This window comes from Camelus ferus, chromosome 5, assembly GCF_009834535.1.
Source record: "Camelus ferus isolate YT-003-E chromosome 5, BCGSAC_Cfer_1.0, whole genome shotgun sequence".
Taxonomy (NCBI): Eukaryota; Metazoa; Chordata; class Mammalia; order Artiodactyla; family Camelidae; genus Camelus; species Camelus ferus.
Genome location: NC_045700.1, coordinates 64,230,436 through 64,243,484, shown reverse-complemented (window position 1 = coordinate 64,243,484; position 13,049 = coordinate 64,230,436). Strand labels below are relative to the sequence as shown.

The window sequence follows — 13,049 nt, the reverse complement described above, 5'->3', positions numbered from 1 at the left end:
CCACCTTTCTCACTTGATTACCTTCCCAGAGGTACTATCTAAAGAGAAGAATTGAAAAATAAAATGATACCGGGTTAATATTCTTAATGTTAGTTTTAAAAAGCCTTTATAACTCAATAATGACTTTTTTAAACCCCCGTAGAAAAATGGACAAAGGATATAAACAATCTAATGGCTAATAATATCTGTAAATAACGTTGTTTAAAGTGCATCCTCACACCTTGCTGATGGCAGTATAATATTCAGTGCAAACCTTCTGAAACAGTTTCTCAGTATGCATCAAAAACCTTGAAAGTGTGAACACCCTTTGACATAGATTTGACTTCTAGCAATTTCCTAAGGCAATAATGAGGACTGAATAAAGGTTTATGACAATAATAAGTATTTGGAAAGAGTTTAAATATCCAACAATATGTAATTAGTTAATCATGGTACTTCCATAAGACAGCATTCTGTGCACATCAGAAACAATATTCTAGAATATTAACATAAAAGTGTTCAGTTTATTGCTAAATAAAAAATAAATACCGGAGAATATTTTCTACATGGTATTATTTTAAACGACATGTAAATATGTATTTCATGTACATGAAAGGACATACTCCAAAGTGTTAATGGTTGTTTTGATGGTTGGTAGACTTACCAGTCTTACTTTTCTCTTTGTCTTTTTCTGTATTTTTCATACTTTCATGTTTTAAGCATTAAACTGCCTTACCTCATCAATTAGAATAAAAATTGTATTATATAGATAGTCTTGCAACCAGTTTCAACCTAACGAAAACCCACATCTATTTTAATTATTTATAAAGATACATGAAAGCTAAATCTTACATTTAGACATATCTTGTTAATATTATTTATTTATATAGCTCAATTTTAATTGGATGGTTAGCATCTGAAGCAAAGAAAAGGTAGCATTTATTTAAAATATCAGGTGAAAGATAAATTCATGCTAAATTCTATATTCCGTTTAGAAAACTAAGCTAATTAAACCATTTAAACTGAAGATCATCCAGTGCTTCCCCACCACTCACTTTTACCCACCTGCTTTCTTAGCCTGGTCACTTCTAGGCAATCTTAGCCTGACCACCTTCCCCAAAGAAAGGGCACTTTCTTTCACATTTATTCCTAAGACATTTTCATTAGAAGTGGGAGCCATAACTACTACTGGCTCAACTATGTTATCTTGCTGAAGGAATTACTATTTAAATTATTCATGTGAACAATAAAAGGTCATCTCTAATTCATATGCATTTTAAACTGAGACATATATTCTAAAAACCAAATAATTAGAAATTTCTCCATGCAACAAACAATAAATGGTATTTAAATAAATAGGACTTTAATGTAATAAATACTTACCACTGCTAATAGGAGGGTGATTTCCAAAACAAAGATTCATAAATGTATTTTTAAGATATAATTAACATATATCATTGTACTAGCTTTAGGTATACTACATAAAGATTTGATGTATGTATATATTGCAAAATGATCACCACAGTAAGTTTAGTTAACATCCATCACCATACATAGTCACAGTTTTTTTCTTAGGAGGAGAATTTTTAAAATCTGTTCTCTTAACAGCATTCAAATATGCAATACAGTATTGTTAAGTTTAGTTACCATGCTGTAATTACATCTCCAGGATTTATTATCTTATAACTGGAAGTTTGTAACTTGACTGCCTTCACCCATCCCCTCCACCCTGACCCCATGCCTCTAGCAACCAGTCTGCTCTCTGTGTCTATGAGTTTGGGTTTTTCTTAGATTCCACATGTAAGTGAGATTATACAGTATTTGTCTTTTTCTGTCTAATTCATTTCACTTTGGATAACACCCTCAAAGTCCATCCATATTTTTGCAAATGGCAGGATTACCTTCTTTTTTATGGCTGAATGATATTCCATTGTATATCACAAATGCATTCTTTACAAAAACAATGCTCATATTTAAAGACCGTCCTATACTCTTTTGTCACCTTTCCTTTATTGGCTAAAATGTTCAGAAACAACAAAGGGTTTCTACCTTTCAATAGAAAAAAAGAATTCACAGAACCTTTTTAAGGCAAAACTTTTAGAGAGACTAATCAAAGCTTTGTAAATTGTTTGAATACTTTATCTTATAGGTTTATTTCCATTTAAGACAAGTGTTCAATTTCCTTTCTCTCCTAAAGTGAGTGCTGTGGCCCAACAAGTCTTATGGAATTGTCTAATTGAAGATCCATCAACAGTCCTTCGGCATTTTCTGGAGAAATTGACCATCAGCAATAGACAAGTAAATTCCTCTTTCTTTATAGGGTAGCCATGTAGCTCTGTGTGTGAACACGGTTAAAAGTGAGTGATGGACTTTATAGTGCTATTCATGCAACGTCAGTATCCCCTGACACATAGCCAAGAAGTACTTTGGATAACGATAATGATGAACAAATTAAACTTTGCTGTTTTCTTTCGAATTTCTCCATTATCTGAAGTCTCCATACGTTCATGGTACATGGCTAGTAATGACCCTAAGATACTGAAAGATTCTCAATCTTGTAAACAAAGATTAAATTTCAGTTTAATGTTATTTAATGTTTTTATTGTTGGGTATGTTTACTGAACTCTGATTTATTGGTAGTCTGTGATGCAAGTAGCGTTATCAGAGTATGTTGAAACTCTCCATTAGTCAAAAAATCGAATTTACCAGGCCCCTCTGTAAGAAGATTATGCCAAACAAAAGTGGTTTTCTGAGCAATGGTAAAATACACTGATTGCAAATTATTTCTTCATTTCTATGTTATGATCTTGTTCACTGGAAGATTAAGTTTAGTTTCTGAAAAGAAGGTTAATTATAAACATCTCCATTTATCCTCTCTTGGCCTAGCACATTATCTCTTTGACTCAAAACTAAGGAAACAGAACTATGATGTTCAATAATCCTAGTTTGTTTAATGGTGTCTTATGATAGGTCCTCCTCACATCTCCATTACACCTGGCAGCCGTAGCAAGTAGAGCTGACTAAATATCCAGCTTTCCTGCGATTTGCCTGTGACCTACAGACATAATCTAAATTTCTATTTTAAAAAAAGTTGTCTGACTACTGCTCAGCAAGTTCACATATTAGCTTCTAGGAAAAGGCATTACAGTTAGTTTAAATTCTGTTTAACAAGCATCATGTATCCAACATTAAAATGCTGGACATAATGGAAGTCAGCAAGTGGGCAAAAGTAAGAGGAATCCTCCCCTTGCTCCTCAAGAAGTTAATTTTATTTCCTACGTGGTGGCCAAGTGAGACATGGAGGTTATGTTGTTCTTTCAGGACGAGTTAATGTACATGCTGCGCAAACTTCTCCTGAATATCGGAGACTTTCCTGCTCAGACGTCTCACATCCTCTTCAACTACTTGGTGAGTTTCGCCTCTAGCGGGTTATAAATGTTCATTTCCAAGTAGGAAGCAGCAGCATGAGAAAAAGGTTTTAGGAGATTTCTTTTTCAATGAAATCCCATTAGTTACATGACTGACGGTGAATCGTGGTCCCCACTGTGTGTATGGGGAAGCCCCTCCTGGCACAATCCTTGGCCTGTGGGAGGTAATCAATAACTGTCAGTTTTGTCTCTGTCTTCCTTTGGCATTATACACCTTCCTCATGTTGGTTCTGTTGTAAAAAAAAGGAATGTGTCATTTTTAGTCATTTTTTCCCTTTTCCTACCTTGCTGCTTAAAACTGCACACACACAAACACACACACACACATACACACACAGAGAAGAAAATGTTGCCCTAGATGGAAAGTATTTGCAAGTGTATTTTTCCATAGCAACTGTCTGTGCTTTAAACTATCCTGACAGCTCCTTCCTGAACACTCCAGAATTTACCAGTTTCTTTATATTCTCCTCCTTACACCCTAAATGAATATGCAGTTTGGAGATTGTTGGCATGATGACCATTCTTTTAAACTGCACCTTAATCTAGGCAGACAGATGGCCAAATGAATTTCTATATTGAGAGAACTTCTTTCTCCTTTACTATCATTGGTCTTCTAGCAAGTGGGAAAATTAAAGAGTTATCCATATGTATCTGTAGCAGGATGATAAATTTAACTCACACTACAACTCTGATATGCACAGAGAATTTGTAATTCCTTTCTCATGTCGGTGACTGATCTGCTTTTTATCATGAGTGCCCACTTGGTGGTTGGCAAGGGGAAAAATATAAATAAGTGTCCAATCCAGTTTTAAGTTCAGACTGAGAGAAATATATAAATAGTACCTTTGGCTAGTGTTCAGTCTCTCTTGGCTAAAAATACTTAGTCTCTAGGAATTCTCCTCCCTTCCAACTTCTTTCAGCTCTAAATGCTATGTGGAGTTGGGGAGAAAAAAGACCTTTGTTCAGCATTCTATCCCTTGCTCTGACTCCTCCCTTTGCAAGACAATGCTCTTTTTCTGGCTAGTTGCTGGAGGCCTGGCTGGCAGAAGCTGAAGCTCTTGGCTCTTGTAATTTGCAAACCCTGTCTGCTCCCAACAGTGTTTACTGGGAAACTCCACCTTGCCTCCTTTCCTACTGGTACCCTGCATCCCTCTGAGTTCTGGTTGAGGGTCCTATATGGCTTTAGCTTAGGAAGTCCCCTGTCCAGAGCATCCTGCCCAGTGAACCAGCCTATGGCAGTTCTAACCAGAAAGCTCTCCAGCCAAGCTTTCTGCTGCTTCTTGGTCCTGTCCACACCACACAAAAACCCAAAGTAGATTAGCAAAGCCAAATATCAATGCCTCCCTAGTTTAAGTACATACCCTGCCAAGTTAAAGTTACATCCAGTTGTTATAAAAGGCTCTGTGGTGAACTCTTGTCAGAGACCCAAACAGAGACCAGAAGCAAGAGGCCCTTCGAGCGTACCTGCTCCTTCCCCCAGGTCACTGGACAGGGGAGATGCTTATGTAGACCACTGCTCCCCTCCATCCTTTAGTCCTGGGACAGAAAGATGGATGTTTCATTTCCCTTCTGCCATACTCTCTTGTCAACTCCAAATTAGCCTACATGGTAGCCAAAAGTCCTCCCAACTAGATCACTGATAAGCTAATAAAGAAAGAGACTGGCAACACTTTGGCTACATGCTGCATAATCTTATTTCATATGAATATAAATTCCTGTTTTTGCATTTCTGTCTAAACTCTAATCTTTCTCTGAATCCCAAGCACATGGATGCTTTAGGTGAACTGGGGAAAGGGGTCTTGCACTCAGAACGGCAGTATAGTGAAGGCAGAGTCATTCTTTAAACCATTACCTTTATGATACATTTCCTTTTTCTAATGACTCTTATAGAGCATGTATATATAGATGTGTACGGTGGGGATATTGAGAACAATGACCCATCTCTTCTGGACGTTGTTAGGGACATTTAAATCTACTGCTTAACTTGACCCACTGATCTTCATCCTGGGGTCTGAGTAGGTGTGGCAGTGTGTAAAGACTTTGAAAGTGGTTTGCTTCCCAGATAGTTTTAAGGAATAAATCTCCAAATCCTCATTTTGCAGACATGCACTGACACTCCCTGAGCATGACTGCCATCTCAACCCCTGTTCCCCTGCTGGACACCAGGAGGGCCCTCTCTGACCATCTCAGATATCACCAGACTGCATTGACAGACATGTAATACTGTCATGAGCATTAAGGAAGCCTCATTTCTGATTGATCCAGGCACTTTAAGCCAATAGGACTTCTCACCTTTTCCTGTCCTTTATAGCTGTCTACTAGGGATGAGGTTTGGCCATCGTGAGAGTATTCAGCCTTCAGTACCACCAAAGCAGACTGGGTTAGTGACACTGATTCTTCCAGTGCAACTGGAAAGTTTTTTAAGTTTAACAAATTTGTCAAGAAAAAAAATGGATAAAAAGCCTTGGGGACTGGCTTTTATATTATTTCTTTCTGATTTTGTTGTACATTATTGAGTAAGGTAGTTAAAACTTATTTCATCCAATTTGATGAAGTGCACATTCCAATTACAGTCAGTCCTCTTATTTCACTGTACAGACTATTTGACATACTCTATTCATGTTAACAAAAAGTAAACGTATGATGAGATATTTTTAAGTGTTATCTTAAAAATGGACAGAACGGCATGCAGTTTTTCAAAATTATTTCAGAGGACACAAACAAAAACTTCTATGCTCACTGACTTAGCTAAGCAGAGTGTTCTTAGGTCAAACTTTTTAGACATCATCCAGGCTGCAGATAGTACTTGGGCAAACATCATATAGAAATGCATTTTGGGTGGCCCAAGTACCTGAGCTCCCAAGTGACTTGGAGCTGGAAAAATGATCTGCTTTCCCCTTAAGAAGTGAGTATTTTGGTGATAATGTAAAAAGGTAAGATGACCCATTCTGGCCAGTTTTCCAGTCATACCTCCCGCTTACTGCACAGAAAGGGTTAGAGGAGCATTTGAACAGAGACTATGAAGGCACAAAAAGAATATTTAATTAAGGAAAGAAAAGCCCAGGAAATTAGAACACGAGCTCAGGATTACCGTGGCTCTGTGACCGCATCCTCTTCTGGCTTCCAGGTGGGATTAATCATGTACTTTGTGCGGACCCCCTGCGAGTGGGGGATGGACGCCATTTCAGCCACTCTGACTTTCCTGTGGGAGGTGGTGGGTTATGTGGAAGGCCTGTTCTTCAAGGATCTGAAGCAGACCATGAAGAAGGAGCAGTGTGAGGTAAAGCTCCTGGTGACCGCTTCAATGCCAGGTAAGAGTACAAATAATCCTTTAACAGACTAAGCATCTCTTTCATTCATGAGAAAATTTTCAGGGTTGTGACCCTGGTGTTGAGGGCATCAAAGAATTTTTGTTGACTGCCATCTAAAGAAATACAATAGACCCTTTAAAAGTCAGCAATTGCCAGATGAAAAGGGAGACATCAGAACTGAGATCCGTGTGAATAGACCTTCAAGGGCTGCCAAGGTTAAAGATGTATTTAAGTCTATCACAGAGGGCCAGCTGAACTGAGAGCCTTTCTGAATGAGTTTTTGGCACTGCAAGGAGAATAAGATTGTTTGCATGGCATGGGCCCAGGCTTTTGTAAACTCACTGAGAGATGGCTTTATGAAAAGTTGGAACAGGGAAAAGCAGGAAGGAGAATTAAAAAAGAACATGCAATGTGATGTAAACTTTAGATCCCGTTCCTTTTCACTTTGGATAGCTTGTCTTTCTTTGAGATAAAAATTTTGCCAAGCCTTTATCCCTGTGCAATGACTAAGAAAATGTAAGATGATACATGTATTGAAATAAAAGAGAAAGACAAAATTACATATAAATGAGAACACAGGTTCTAGCAGCAAAGAGGCCAATGTTAAAATTAGAGCACTGCCATTTGTTGTCTGGACAATTAGTGTTAGCTGTGAAAAAGTACATCATTTTGTAAAATTGAAGTATAGTTGATTTTGTAATGTGTTAGTTTCTGGTGTACAGCATAGTGATTCAGTTATACATACATATATTCTTTTTCATTATATGTTATTACAAGATATTGAGTATAGTTCCCTGTTCTCTTACAGTAGGATCTTGTTGTTTATCTACTTTATATATAGTAGTTTGTATCTGCTAATCCTAAGCTCCTAATTTAACCCTCCCCCCATTTCCCCTTTGGTAACCATGAGTTTGTTTTCTGTTTGTTTCTGTTTTATAAGTAAGTTCATTTGTTTCATATTTTAGATTGCACATACAAGAGATATCATATGTTATTTGTCTTTCTCTCTCTGACTTACTTCACTCAGTATGATCGTCTCAAGGTCCATCCATGTTGCTGCCATACACCATTTTTTAAGCTTTCTTTATTCATGTGTAAAATGGGGTATAATTCATACTTCACAGTCATGAGTGATAAGTGAGGTTAGGTTTGTAAAATACTTGCTGTCATACCTGACACCTGTTAAACATTTAGTAAATGGTGCTTGTGTATTTCTGTGTTCTGCAGATTACTCAACACAGTGATCAGTTTTCAGTACAGCAGAGAAACTCATATTGTCAATCATATACTTAAAAACAACTCATTAAAAATCAAGGTATATCATAATGTTCACAAAGATTTATAATTAAGGAATGAAGTAAAAATAAGTACTATCTCACCAGCCAAAGTAGAATACAGGAAATGTAAATTTAAACTAAATTTCAATTACATGTTTTGCTTTTGCTAATATCTCCATTTATGTTTTCTCAACCATTCTTACCTTGTCATCTCATTTAAAATATAGGAGTATATTATTTGTTGCAGTGCTTAAGTTTGGAATTCTGACTCTTCCCCTAAATAAATGTGTGTCTTTGACTAAATTACTTACAAGTTCTTATTTATAAGAATGAATTCTCTGTTTTCCTCATTTGTAAGGTGAAAATAATAATACATGTATCATAGGGGTGCTTTGAGATTTAAATACAATTATGCACTAAAAACCGTTTAAAGTATTGGGAACTCCATAAATGGTAGCTGTCGCTCTTAATAAGTAAATATATTGAACGTATATATTTAACTATTAACAAAGGAATGCAGTTAGTACAATACCCAACTCACATTAAACACTATTAGTAATAATCATAATAATAACAATTAAAATATCAGCTTATTGATAATATTTCAATATTCTATGCCTTATATACAAACTTCCTTATAGTAGAAGTCAGTTTATTGTGATTTTTACCTTCTGTAGGTACCAAAACCTTGGTAGTTCATGGACAGAATGAGTGTGATATCCCAACCCAGTTACCAGTCCATGAAGACACTCAATTTGAAGCCCTGTTAAAGGTAAGGATGACTTTTAACAGAAGTGATTTTTTTTTATGCACGATGTCGATGGCCATTTCACTGATCATCCAGTTTAGAATTTAATGGCATTTATCCATCTTCCAATCAATATGCGCATTTATCCACCTTTTACGGAATCCTCGCCCTTCTGTCCTTCCTCTATTTCCTTACATAATTTTCCCCGCAATCACTGACATTTTAGCTCTGCGTTGAAGTGGGCAAAATCATGCTGGCTACCTCTCAGCCACACTCCTCTCCAGATACCTGTGAGTCCTGCTTAGGAGCTTCCCAGCATCCCCCGTGGTAGCTCTGGAGCTGCCCTGGGTCCACATGCTGAGAGCATGGGGCAGACTCTAGCAGTCAGCCGATGATCCATGCCAGAGACCCTTTTTTGTTGAGCGATGCAGTCTTAACTTGCCCCTGACAGAAATGATTGGAGAAGCAGAAAATATACACCTTAGAATAAATCAGGTGAATCAAGGAAGTATTTTTAATGGTTGTGGCAATTATGCCCCCTCAAAAGAAATGCAATCCACAATGACTCTTGCCGATAAGGTTTTTAAGGTAAAGTAATAAGTACCCTAAGTGCAGTGATTTCCCATTTATCCAGAGTCCAGACTTTTGGCCCAGACATAAGTTGAAAAGACCTCTGAGAAATTCAGCTTTGCCAAACCTGTGTATTCTATTTCAGTAAAAATAAAATTTCCCGGTTGTTAAGCCTCCTCCCGGCCTTATCCATTTATCTCCAGAGAACTTCTCAGACTCAATGAAGGAAACTTCAACAAGCACTCCATTTTCTTGCTCACTTTGAATGGCAGGATAGCGTGAAGGCAGACAGTTAGTTCAAAGCCAGGCTCCCCGACAACCAAGTCACCTAAATCAAAGCCAGGTCCTCTCTAGTCCCGAGTTCTCTTTCAACAGTGCCGGGATCCCAGTGCAGGTTGTGCAAGTTCTCTACGTGGGAAGCGTTGAACTTAGAACATAGTAGGTAATAAGTGCTCAATCACTGTAGTTCATATTCTTAACGCAGCTGCTAAACTTGCTTTATTCCTGATGTTGAGACCAGTAGATGCCACTGTGCCTCCACAGTTCATCACTGAAGTCTACTTTATAGTTGTACCTTTCAGCACCACAAGAGCAGACAGTTTATATTACACTACCTGTCTTTATGCGCTCATTCTTCGGATATATGGATATACATACACACACATGCACGTATGTACGTATGTATGTTTCCTTGTAAGAAGTTACCTTGTTCTTATGATGCTTTTATCTTTCAGCTTGCTGCTTGGCTCATAATAAGTTCTCAATAAGTGTTTATTATTGTTCTAGGAGTGTCTGGAGTTTTTTAATATCCCAGAATCCCAGTCAACACATTATTTTCTCATGGATAAACGGTGGAACCTTATCCACTACAATAAGGTGAGACTTTGCAGTAATGCCACTCATGGAGAGTTGTGTCAAAAGCTCATCATGTCTTTCCTGAGGCAGCTTGCACTTGGGGAGGCATCGCTGTTTAGAGGTGAGGAGTACGTCCACTTGGGTGGCACTACCTCGCTGTCTGTGTCACTTTGGACTGGCCACTCTACCTTTGTACCCTCCGGCTTCCTGGTCTGGAAGGTAAAGGTGGTGATAGCATCCTCTGTAGAGTCGTAATAATTAAAGGAGGTAAATTCAAGTAAAGCACTTAGTTGCTCATTATTATTACATCTAGATGAAAAATTAGGTTCCCTATATCATAACTAGGTTTTCTATTTGGAATTTTAATATTGTTCTTGTTCCTCTTTCTATTATGTTAAGCATGAATGTGGTAATGATCTAATGAGCAAAAATAACCCAGAAGACCACTGACATCACTTTCCAGTGATTCTCTTCTTCTGGAATGTCCTTTAGTAAATTGCCTCTGGCTCCTTTGCCCTTGACCGAGCACCCTGGTGTTTGGAAAGGGTACTGAGAAGTTTGATGCTATCCTGAAGGGGAGGGGAGTTTATCTTCCCTGGGATTTTGTAGAACTGGGGAGCATAAAGTAGTAAGAATCTAAACACTAGAAAATACACAACTTGTGTTTGTCTGACCTTTGGGTAAAGAGGAAGTGAGAGTCCAAGTTAATCACTTGAATTCTTTTTTATCTTTGTATGATCCCACCACAGACCTACGTTCGAGATATTTATCCTTTCAGGAGATCAGTGTCTCCACAACTGAACCTTGTACATATGCATCCAGAGAAAGGACAGGAGCTGATTCAGAAACAGGTGACTGACCACCACAGTTTTATTCTATGATTTTGTCATGTCATTGGGACAGATGATCTGAAAATGGTTGCCAGCCCTGAGATTCTGTGATTCTGTCATGATCCTCTCTAGAGAGAGTAGATGGATGGGCCCTTGGTCAATAGATAATACCCCAAAATAGTGTGTGAGCTAAGTTTTATAAATTAGATCATAATGCGAAGGTATTAAGGAACACTCTCTTGGAGTAATGCTAGGATGAATCACTGGGTATAAATAATAAAAATCTAATTTATTTACCTATTAGTGTCTAAGTATGGATTTTCATTACACATTTTTGTAAAGCAGGATTGGAAGTACACATAATATAGCTATTAGAAAGTTGTCCCAGAAATTTATGCTAGCTGGAAAAAAAATAAAAGGGATCAATGTAATATGCCTGAAAAAGGGCACTGAATCAAGGTCCAGAGATTTGGACTCAGTCCCAGCTCTGCCACTGACTGGAGATCTGACCTTGGGTATGTTACTAACTTCTCCTGAAACAGGAGGAGACAGAGTCAAGCAGCTGTATTTAGATTTAAGATCGAAGAGCAGAATAATGTTCACACATCTCATCACAAATCAGACTTCGAGCTTAAGGAAATTCACAGTATTTTGCATGTGAAATATAGCTGTAGTACATGATTCTAATGATATAATTTTAATGTGGTCTGTGTGTTACATTCATTTATTTTTAATAAAATGTCTAAGCATGAAACTTTATCATTTCAATTTTTCTGCACATAGCAAGAATGCTAATTTGGCATCAAATTATTCAAAAATATCTTCATGAGATGAATGAGATAGCCTAGAATTTGACCACTTAAGTAATTAAAAACACAGTTAGTACTATGACCTAAACTGCATTTGAAAGAAAGAAAATAGTGAATGGGTTACAAAGGGTGAGGTGCTAGGCAAAACTAAGATCGTAAATGCAAAGAACTTCTAAAACAATTCCACCAAAAGATCCCAGCCTCTGATATAGCAGCAAAATAATTAAAACCATAATCAACAGCAGCACTTCACAACTGTGGTTTTTTAAATCATGTTTAAGAACATGTTTCTAAAAAACATAGCATAAAATGGGATTCCCGCTCTCTGTATTCTCCAAATTGGAATCTTAAGGCTTCTTTCTGAGTTCCTCAGGGACTGTAGTCATTTGCAGACCTGTGGTTCTGGCTCTGAAGTTCCTCAACAGCAGCTCGCTGCTTATCATCCTCCTCATCTCACCCCCCTGCCCCCTCAGCAGCAACAGAAGAGGCATTAAGAGAAGGGCCACAAGCCCCGTGTCCGAGGCATCTGAACTCAGGGCCAAAGGGGTACAAATCTAAGTCCCATCAGCTTTTGTCCCAAGGTAGGTTTTTCCTGGATCCCATTTCAGTCTTTAAGAGGCAAACCCAGAACTGATAGGAAACAGCTTAAGGCATCAGTGGAAAAGATAGAAGCAACTGGAACTGACTGGCTCCTGTCGCAGAAGGTCATCCAACAAACAGGCTCTGTTTAACATTGAATGGTTCTTGACAATGCTCGCCTTGTGCTCCGCCCCCAGCCTGCAAACTCGGCAGGACACTTCCTTCTGTGGAGCAGACAGATGCAGGAAGTTGGGGTCAATTATGCATTGTTTGCTCTCTCTATGTGTAAAGAAAAAAAGAAATTTCTTCCTCATTTCACTTCCTCCACCCCTTAATTTTTAATCAGCCTGGTTTGCCATTAAAGATTTTGCTTCAATTTCTTCAAATTAGTGATTCCTGGGTTGCCAGTTCTACTTGTCATCTGCCCTGCTCTTGTCTGCTGCTAGGTGTTCACCCGGAAGCTGGAGGAAGTCGGGCGGGTTTTGTTTCTCATCTCCCTTACCCAGAAGATCCCCACAGCCCACAAGCAGTCCCACGTCTCCATGCTCCAGGAAGACCTCCTCCGACTGCCCTCCTTCCCTCGAAGTGCTATCGATGCGGAGTTTTCACTCTTCAGTGATCCTCAAGGTATCAGCAAAGAAGCACTTCCTCTCTTGGGCTTCT

At 38.2% G+C, this 13,049-nt stretch overlaps 1 protein-coding gene across 10 annotated transcripts in view; it reads left to right on the top strand.

Moving 5' to 3' along the window:
* Nucleotides 1-13,049, top strand: part of UNC80 (unc-80 homolog, NALCN channel complex subunit) — a 190,476-nt gene that overhangs the window by 128,041 nt on the left and 49,386 nt on the right. For all 10 annotated transcript variants that reach the window (XM_032479957.1, XM_032479961.1, XM_032479955.1 and 7 more), the window contains 7 exons: nt 2,177-2,277; nt 3,301-3,387; nt 6,535-6,718; nt 8,673-8,767; nt 10,100-10,189; nt 10,918-11,019; nt 12,833-13,013. In XM_032479957.1, coding sequence (XP_032335848.1) covers nt 2,177-2,277; nt 3,301-3,387; nt 6,535-6,718; nt 8,673-8,767; nt 10,100-10,189; nt 10,918-11,019; nt 12,833-13,013 — 840 coding nt within the window. The remainder of the gene's footprint in view (nt 1-2,176; nt 2,278-3,300; nt 3,388-6,534; nt 6,719-8,672; nt 8,768-10,099; nt 10,190-10,917; nt 11,020-12,832; nt 13,014-13,049) is intronic.